Below are 10,371 nucleotides of genomic sequence, written 5' to 3'. Positions count from 1 at the left end.
GTAGATTATTTAATGAATGGTTAAAACATTTAGACACTGCTAGTTTGAACCAGCCAATTAGGATTTGATGAAGAATAACAAACAAACAAATAAACGAGTTTAAGAAGCAGTGAAATTTACAGCCCAATGTCCCCTATCTCCCTGGTGGGATAAGAGCTAGGATTATTAGATATTTTTTTAACAATACCAATAATTTACTAAAAGCTTGGCGTTGCAATTTCTAGGTATTTTATTAGTAATAAAAGCGGCTACGCCCCTGAAGGCCTCTAGGCGATTTCTTCCGTTGCACCCTCCCCTAAAATAATCTTAAACCTCCCGAGGACCTAAGAAAAGCTACATTGTTACGGAGAACCATATTGGTTCTTTGGTAAGGACAGACACAGATCCTATTAATTTTATATAACGATATTACATCTACGCTATTATAGTTGGGCCAGTTTTTGGTACCAATTTAATTACATAAAATATTTATAAAAATAAATCATTCAATTGAATGGTTGTTCTCTTGAAGTCCAAGCTGTGAAAATAAATACATATATTATCACATATTCACTTGTATCTTACACCAGATTTTATGCTCTGCAATAAAGCGAAACAAACAGGAGGCTAAAAACGAATCCCTCATTCCACCTCTTTACCTTATCCCCTCCCCTACCCGCTTACGGGATGAACGATCTGACCAATAAACGAGTTCCATTATTGTGAGAAAATGTATTTATATCTTGTCTTAAGATAAGTTAATGATTTTAAATTTACCTTACTTATCTATATTTTCAATTAAATATACATGTAATATAAACAAATTTTTTTTATCTTTTATTATATAAAGTTCCATTGCCTCTAGCCTAAAACCATCCTAAGTCTCTCTGGAAAAAACCTTGTTACCGTACTACGTTATTTAAAAGGATATAATAGTGTCTGCGCACCTAACCTCTGAAAGTGTTTTTAAAATTTTCGATTTGGGGGGGGGGGGTATTTAAGCTTAAAACTTAAATATCAAAAAGTTTTAAAAAAAATGTTTCGCAAAACCACCTGCACCCATAGAAAAAAATTATAGCTAGTTTAATGCTGAATTGAACCAACCAACAAACAAATTCACAGACACATATCAATAGTTTTCTATCGAATTCTATTATCGACAACTTTCCGCGGATATTAATAAAAAAAAAAATTAATATAAGGACTAGTTTTGTTAGACCCGAGGGGCCAAATGCCTTTATTTTTTTATATTATATGTATATTATTTTTATATTTCTATTTTAATATTCCTGGAAAATCATCGGTAATATAATGCTATACTTGATTATTCAGTAGGGTTGAGAACCGGTTTTAATCCAGCGGATTTTAATCGGTTACGCGGCCATACTGCAAAATAGCTTAAAATCTATTCCCAAATTCTAGGCCTTTGAGAATTAATTCCTTTATGAGTTTGTCCGCAGGGATAAAAGGGATAAGACAATTGGCGATAAATTAATCTTGCCTTAAAAGGGTAATTTGAGAATATGTCAAATTCTACCTTCATTTTCTTTTTATTTGGGGGGGGGGGGAATTATCGAAGTGGTAAATAAATTTACCCTCCATTAACCACTCCCTCCCTGAAATTGTTGGTCATTAATGAATGAGAAAATTAGGTTATTGTCTGATATTAATGAGAATATTATGGATGGTGAGCCATCATTGCCGAAAAAACTTATAAAAATACAGTATTTACTTCTGCTATGTGAGAAGCATGAAACTAAAAGTAAAAGTTACGTAAACAAGCCGAAATAGTAGCTGCGCCACTAGCATATGGGATATCTGTATTTGAAAAATAACCTGAAACCATCCCATGACTTAAATCTAAAAACCATCATTGGACCTTTGTAAAGCTTACATAAGATTGAGAACTTAATCGGTTAAGTAATAGAAATCTTAATCTACATACAAAAATACCTTACTTACTACTTTCTATAATAGGATGTATTGTTTCAAATATATTTTCTTATCTTTATTTGGAGGAGGCGGCAACATGATATTGTTTTACCAATACAAAGGAAAGTAATTTTGCGGAAATGGTCGAACACTTGATATTATGGTTTACGAAGTTAAGTCCACCCAAATTTGATAACATCTTTGCTATATATTAAATTCTCTATGTTGTAAACAAGTTCAATCTTATCCATACATTAGCATAACAAATCTAGACAAAACTAGACAAAATTAATTATTGTCAGTCTCATTTATGCCAATAATTATGTTATGCTTTTTGGTTTTGCTGTATTTAAATTTTTGTCTACATTAGTTTGTTGTAAATGTTAACAACAAAAAATTTTAAGAACATTTGAAATAAGTTTAACGTTGAACGCCCCCCCATCCGGTTTTTTCTATCTCATTTTCTGTGTGTGAAAGATGAAGAGCCCAAACTGCTTGACTTTTTAAGTATGGGTATGACACATAACTGAGAGTTGGAATTTTTTGAATATCTCCATCCTGGCGGGCACAGGATGCCAGCAAACCTGGCAGGGTCATCCAGGTAAAGAGCAAAAATGTTTTTTTTTGACTAAAACAAAGCATTTTATCATACCAAAATACTAAAAAATCCTCTAGTAGTACATCCTTATATGAAATACAGGTGTTCAAGTCACTTTCAGGTTCCAGGTATGACCCTGTAGGTCCTGATCCTCCAGGTCTCCAGAAATCTTTAAAAGGCTCCTGTGGCCGCAATTTTTGACTTAGAGACTTCAAATTTTAAACTTAAGCTTTTCTTACATGTCTACATAACGTATTAAAATTTCATGAAGATCCGCCGCCGTTTTCCCGCCGACCGCCGACTGCAGCGGCTGGCAGCTGCCAAGTACAGCTGCGGCCGCTGAAATTTATATTTTGATATTTCTAATGTAAAATTTACATAAAGATAAACATTTTCTAGAAAAAAATTTTTCATCTAGCTTCAAAAATAAGAAAATTACAGCCGTTTGAAATTTTTAAGTAAAAAAGGACCTAAAAACAAAGGTTGTTAAATAAAAGGGTGAAGGAAGCGAAAATTGACTTAGACTTATAAAAGGTCGGAAATTCATTATCAAACAGGGGACTTGCACAAAAAAATTTAGCCCTCTAGCTCTAATAGGAACTGAGATAATAAGGGGGGGCGTTGAACGCCCCCCCCCCCCCCCCCCCCGACTGATTAAGGTGCGGCAAGGGGCCCGACTGTAAAGGGTTAATAGATAAAAATATGCTTATCTTTTCATAAAAGTAATAGGTTTATGTTTGTGTGCGTATTAAGATACTGCTAACCCCAACGCTGTTAATATTTGTATTATCTGGTTTTATGGCTTCGCCCTTGTGGATGTCGTCATCCCTATTTATTGACTAGTAAATAAATTACTTTATCATTACCAATACATAATAACGCCCTTTATTGATCTAACTAATATATATACCAGCGCTCTCAAACTGAAGTAATGGGCCTTGAAAATTAATTATTATTAATATTGATATTATTAAAGCTATAAAATAGGTAAAAATATACATTTTTAATAGCAGAGCTATTCTTTAACTATTCAAATTCTTTACAGTTTTAAAATCTAATTGCACGAATTTCTTACAATTATGTCTTTACCTTAATGACATAATTTCCGAAATTTTTTTTCTTTTAAACACAATAAAGTTTTTTAAAATTATAATATTTATTACTAATTTGTAAATACATTTTTCATCATAAAATTAGTAATAATAATTAGTAATGATTCTTTACAAATTTTTGAAAAATTTTTGTGATGAAAACTTGCAAAACTTTTCATCACATGGTCCCCTTTGTGGTGTTCCTGAACGGGTGACGTATATTTCTCTAAGTTTGTCAACTTGCGTGGCACATGAACGGAAGGTTTGTTGATCTAGGATGGCACATTCACTAAAATAGAGACTGTTTAGATGCAGCCGATGGATATAGAATATACGTGGATGATATAACAGCATTAAAATTGTCGTAATTATACTTTTATTATTAATCCCCATTTGGTTTCATAGGGACACCATAAATTTGATTATTAAGTACATCTGATTTATTTTCGTGATTTCACAAATTCACACATGCACAAAGTGCCTGTTCAGAATCATTTTTTAAATAGATTCAAAATAATTGGTATTTTTTCCCCCAACATCTAACCTTTTGGCCTTAACCCTGCGGGGTTACCCATTTCTCAATATATCGTTACCTTACCTGAACTAAAGTAATACACAAACAAACGAAAAACTACTCTTCCCTTAATTTTATCAGTGCTCAACAAGGTAATGTGTTTAAAAGGGCCGTATAGTCTTCTTGACACATCTTGAGATGTCTTCAATGAAGTAAAGAAACAGTGAAAATAATCTAAAAAGTATATAGAGTAGCTTCACTACAAAAATACTTACTTGTATGTAACTCCTTGATAGTCGAAAGGAAAAACACAGAGTTCTCCCCCTACAGTGGTACATGGTGATGATCCCCCTGGATAGAGGGGCTGACCCACAGGTATGTTTCTCTTCACAAGCTAAACAAAATAAGGTATCATAATTTTTCTTATAAAACAAAAAAAAGTCAACGAAAGAACTGTTAATCTGTGTAAAAAAAAACTAATTTCAAAATGGAAGGTCTCCTAACCCACCCCCCTTTTGTTTGTGTATCTGTGTGTCTACCTTAACTGTGTACCGAAGGATCTAGCTAAGCGCTGAAATGATTCTCATTGGTCTGGGGAAGGTTTATAACTATTTTGAGGAAAACTGTTATAGAAATTACTATGCAAATAACCTAAAACCAATTTATGACAATTAAAAGTTACCAAACTAGATAAAGGGTTCCATATATTGAAGAATATCAAAAAAAGATATAAAACAATAATATGTTTTCTCGTATTCATTCGAATCCGGTGGATAGGAACCGGTTCTCATCCATACGAAAAAACTATGTCTAGCATCGTATTATATCCAGTTTTCTACGAATATAGAAATGTACAATCATAAGATTATAATCAGTTTTTTAGCCCCGAGATGCCGAATATAATTGTACATTCTATAACCGCGGAAAGCCGCTTATAATACGATGAAAGAAATAACTATTACCTGGCTTCTACCATATGAACTTGCAGTAACCATCCCCAAGATAAATACTGTTTTCATAATCATATTGATTCGTCTGCTGGCAATATAGAAATGATGCTGAATAAATACTTATAAGGCGTTTTATAGGATTGCTTAGCGGTCAAATGATGTGAGATGCAGAGTTTTTTTTGTGAACAATGGGCGGAGTTGAAATATATGATTTTTTTTGAGGGAGGGGGGGGGGGGGGAAAGGGGTGAATCTAATGATAATGTATATTAACTTCATGATATTTGTAAACTTTAAAAAAAAACTTATAAAACATGATGCTTTAATTCCTTAATAAACATGTGGTGGGCGGAGAACTAAAGACGGTACAAACATGTTTAATATAAATAAAGTTTTTTCAGACAATTTTTTTTATATATCATTTTTTTTTTAAAGCGAAGCTTTTCTATAATTAGGGTCGGTTCGTACGTCCGTCCGTCCGTCTGAGACAGATAGCTTTTTTCGTTAATTTGGGCATATTAGAATTGTCCTATCGATTTTAAACTTTGCATGGTAATTCCTGTAGTAGATAGGTATGATTTAGAAAGCGTAGCAACTCTATAATCATTACCAGAATGTCCGTACGTTCATTTTTAACATGTTGATTTTTTACTTTTTTAACAAAATTTTTTTATGTGATCTAATTATCCGTTTGATCTGATTTTTGGTATACGGATTCATGGGACAACAAAGTACAATATTTAAAGCAAATCAACTCTATAATCAAGTCCTAAAAACGTAAGTATGCCCATAAACATTATTATGTATCAAGAAGTTTTTCAACAAATTTACTTACAACTTGCTTTGCTTTGACTCTTATTCATTTATATTCTAATTATTCAGTTCTGACACTATACAAGTGTTAATGTCCGTGTGTCCTATCGTTTTAGAGCTTCGCTTTTATGGATGTTGTCATTCTTGTTAGAATATGCTTCGCCCCTAGCCTCTAGGGGAGGGCGGGAGAAAAAAAGCCTGAAACTACCTCAAGACATTTCTAATAATTCCCTGAAAAGTACATCTAATTGAAACCAGCATTTTAAAGTTAAAACTGTAAGATAATAATTATTTCTCGCATCATAATATAAACAGCTTCCCGCGAATATAAAATGTACAATTATAAGATTAATACATGTTTTTCTCTTTCGATGGGTTAAATTTTGATTGATTGGTTCAAGTGCTAGAAAAGTGTCCAAAATTTTCAACCAATAATCTTAATCAAGGATAATTTTGTTATCATCATTGGGGATAAACATAATTTTATCGTCCCTTGTCTTATCACTTAAGAATAATATCCGTGAATATTTGCTACTATCTTACCCAGGCCACTACCAGCTAGTGGTGCTACCCATGAAAGCGCCCCCTGGTGAGTTGTTGACAAAATGGTATTCCTCCCTACCTACCCCCTTTTCACTTTAAGTGTCATGGTGTTTTCACAAAAAAAACATAAATTCATGGCAAAAATTTTCTTTTCGAATTTTTGCATCCAGATATAAATAGGGTAAGTACGGAAATCCTTAAAATAAAGTAACAGGATGTTTGTGTGTCTGTATGTTTGTACCAAAGGATCTTGCTAACCGCTGAACCGATCGGGTTCTCCTTTTTTTTTAAATCATCTCTTTGGGCAAAGCCCCTAGAGGCTAGAGGCGAAGCCGCTAGTTACTTTAAATGATAAAATGTTTTTCTATAGTATTTGTTGTAACTTTGTGGCAACATTTCTCCATATATGCATGGGGAGAAGGCAAATGAATGAACAAATCAGATCATTACTGAATTTACCAGAGATAAGTTTTTAAACAACATTTTTCTATACAAGTATTTTATACAGCTACTTTTCACTTGATTTTATTCGGTTTTAAACATTAAGGGGTTTTAGATTACACTGGTTCACAAGATTCTCTTATTTGTTGCCTCAAAAACTTTCAAACTTTTGACAAATAATTATAGAATAGAATAGAATTTATTAACTAATGCAATACATTTAAATTATTAAATATACATATAAAATCATATTTTAAAAATTGCATAGCAAGGAGTAATTAAGCCTTGGAGTAGGCCGTAAATTTACCCCTTTAATTGATTTCATTTATCATTTTATTTATAGCCAGAAATTACAAAAAATATTTATTATATAAAGATATTTACACGAATTTAATAGATCAATAATTAATAATTAAATAATATGCTAAAGAATGGGTAATGTGTCTATCATAAATAGATGTAAATATAAATTCATCCTGATTGTCTTATCCCTTTAAACCCCATGTTTATAGCCCCTAAGGGATGCCATAACCCTGTGGGCCGGACAAAAAAATTTTCCGTTGATTTCTCACAACCCTAACCTTAAATAAGCCAAAAAATACTTGTTTTTAAACAGTCTCTTTTTGGTATATATGTTCTATGAGAGAAACCAAGAAATTTTCAAAACTAGTTGGTCATATAGTTAAACAGTAGTTGCGCTATTTAAAAATGAGAAAAAAATGATTAAAAACCGACAAAATTATAAGCATATCCAAAACAGAGAAAAACAAATATTTGAATTTTGGAATGAACTATTTCAAATATTTTGAATATCTTGAATTAATTAACTGTGGAGTTTGTCTTTCCTATTGAACTTGGAGGTGTTTCATTGACATATAAAGTTGCGATTGTATTTTGACAATATGGGATTTACTCAGAAAGGGACATTGTACATTGGAATTACACTGGTACCCAAAGTTTAATAAACATGTTTTGTAGAATTCTATATATCTTAATTGGTTCGTATAAACTTCAATCTACAGAAGGGTTAATTTGGTTTATTATAATTGGAGATTTACATCAATTTAATCGTCGACAATGGAATATACTGGTACCCAAAGTTTTACAAACATGCTTTGGAGAGTTCTAAAAAAATATAAATTGGTTCGTATAAATTTCAATCTACAGAAGGGTTAATTTGGTTTATCATAATTGGAGATTTACAGCGATTTATCGTCGATTTACTTATCCCTTAAAATCCCTGCCTTAAAAAAATCCAAGACTGACATATTTTTTTACCAATAATTGTAAAACCATAAAATCTTGTATGTTATGTTGATATAATTACAGCTTGAAGATTTAACAGGGAAACTCAAATGTCATTCAAAAATCATCAAGAATTCATTAAAATGGTATTAATACAACCCCGCCAACAATATGAAGAAACAAAAGCCAAAAAATATTAAAAATAATTTTTCAAAATTAATTCTTAAATGTTTAAAAACCTAAATAAACACTAATTATTTGGGATATATAAGCTTTGCTGGATAAAATCAAATCAACGTTTGATTATAATTAAATGCAATAATTTCTTTACAATTTCGTCACTTATGGAATAATTGTGCTTTTTTTATTAATTTCAATTTTTCTAATTGACTGTTTTGTTGGATTAACAATGATTAAAGGATGGCAGGCAAATTCAGAGTCATATTTTGTATACTATTATCCATAGTTTAATATTTTAAAGAATGGTTTATTTTCTAAAATATACACACAAAACAAAGAGATTTATATAACCAAATATTGATTCAACTTATTAAAGCAGATTTCAGTGGTTATTTGCCTTTGAACTTGATAAACTAGTGTACAATCTCGGACTTTTGGGTGTCTGGTATCGATTAAAGTTAGAATATGGATATAGAATACGTGGATATTGTGAGAGATTCTTGCATACCCTGATAAAATGTTTCTCCCAGATGGCTAATGTAACGATACCTCCCCATCCCCCTTATGACTATATGATCACAAAGGAACGTATTTAACAATATCTGAGAACTATATTATCAACCTAAATTTACGGCAAAAGTTCCTCTGTCACAATACCCGACAAACCCAAACTGTCCCAGTTTTGAGCAAGACGATTCCTGTGACGTCATATAAAAAGGGAATGGGGGAAGAAAATCTCTTCCCTTTTTCCCATCTCTTTTAAAGAGATTTTCTTCCCCTCTTCCCCTTTTCTTTCCCGAAACGTTTATGACGTAACTGGAATCGTCTTGCTCAAAACTGGGACAGTTTGGGGTTTGTCCAATATCCACGTTTTCTATATCCATTGGTAGAAATTATGCGACTGCTGATTATCCAGAATATTTATTACATTTACCGCCTTCTTACTGCCAGGCCCTGCCATTCATTCCAGGGATATTAAGGGATAAGACAAGGGACGATAAATTGATGATGACTACAATTGCCACTATAAACCACTAAAAATCATTACGAAGCCCAATCTGTACCACTTTTGCACCACTTTTGACGTCATATTCTTCATCTCTTTTCTAGGGGGTTCCTTTCCCACTTCTCCTCTCATCTCCCTCATTTTATGACGTCACAGGAATCAAAAGTGGTGCAAAAGTGGTACAGATTGGGCTTCTTCAAAATCATTTATTTAAAAATATTATAAGAATTTTGGTTGTAAAGTATAAACACTGCCAGTTTAGAACCAACTAATTAAAAGTACAATAAAAAGTTTTTTAGTCAACAAATAAGCTAACGTTTAAACAAAAAAAAACTTTGGTTACCAGTATAAATTTGAGTTCAGTGTTCCTTTCCTCCTTGCATTCATTCATAATAATGCAGCTACTCATTAATTTACTATGCTTGAAGTATTAATATGGAGTAGAGTGACGTTTTTTTTATCTGGCTTATGGTTCATCCCTTAGAAAGTAAAGACTTTGCTCACCGATAAACCCGATAAGGTTATACTTTTCAGGGAATATATCTACCCGATTTTAATAAATTTTATTTGAAAAAAACGTGCATATCCTATTTAAATAAAGTAGTAAGGTTTTTTTTCTCTATTGTGGTAAGCCTTACTTTTGTCCCGGGAAAATTTATGACTATTATATCTTAAATAAAATCTAGGAATGGTTTTAGGCTACTTTACAGCTCTCCCTGCACTTCATGCTAGGGTCGACACCGCTATTTAAAAAAATAACTTTCTTTTTAAACAAATATTTTTAATGATGAATCGGTGCAAATTTAAGCTGTTAATATATTCTCAATAGAAACACCTTTATAAGGTATTTAATGAATTTATAAAATATGATTTACAATCAAGCAAACTTTTATTTGAAAGTGTTAATTTGTTATATGCGGGCTATTCAAGAAAATAAAAAAGTAAACTTCATACCAATCAATAGCAAAGCTACATTTGAATAAGTATATGTCCGTTTTTTTCCAATCATGACCATTCTTATCACATAAAACGTGTTCAATTATGCATATAAGTGATATTATTTGGTATTTATTATTTTTTA

General features: G+C 31.9%; 1 protein-coding gene across 1 annotated transcript; it reads right to left on the bottom strand.

Annotated features, from left to right (window-relative positions):
* Window positions 1–3,646: 3,646 nt before the first annotated feature.
* LOC145334082 (uncharacterized) lies at window positions 3,647–5,191 on the bottom strand. Its single transcript, XM_080179364.1, has 3 exons — window positions 5,077–5,191; window positions 4,390–4,508; window positions 3,647–3,889 (listed from the first exon to the last, which is right to left on the bottom strand). The coding sequence occupies exons 1-3, from the start codon at window positions 5,137–5,139 to the stop codon at window positions 3,730–3,732; spliced, it is 342 nt and encodes a 113-aa protein (XP_080035490.1). The 5' UTR covers window positions 5,140–5,191; the 3' UTR covers window positions 3,647–3,729.
* Window positions 5,192–10,371: the final 5,180 nt, after the last annotated feature.

This window comes from Acartia tonsa, chromosome 12 (assembly GCF_053477335.1).
Source record: "Acartia tonsa isolate MP-2025a chromosome 12, ASM5347733v1, whole genome shotgun sequence".
In the NCBI taxonomy this organism is placed as follows: Eukaryota; Metazoa; Arthropoda; class Copepoda; order Calanoida; family Acartiidae; genus Acartia; species Acartia tonsa.
Note: the sequence above shows the minus strand (reverse complement) of the source record. Positions and strands in the feature narration are given on the sequence as shown.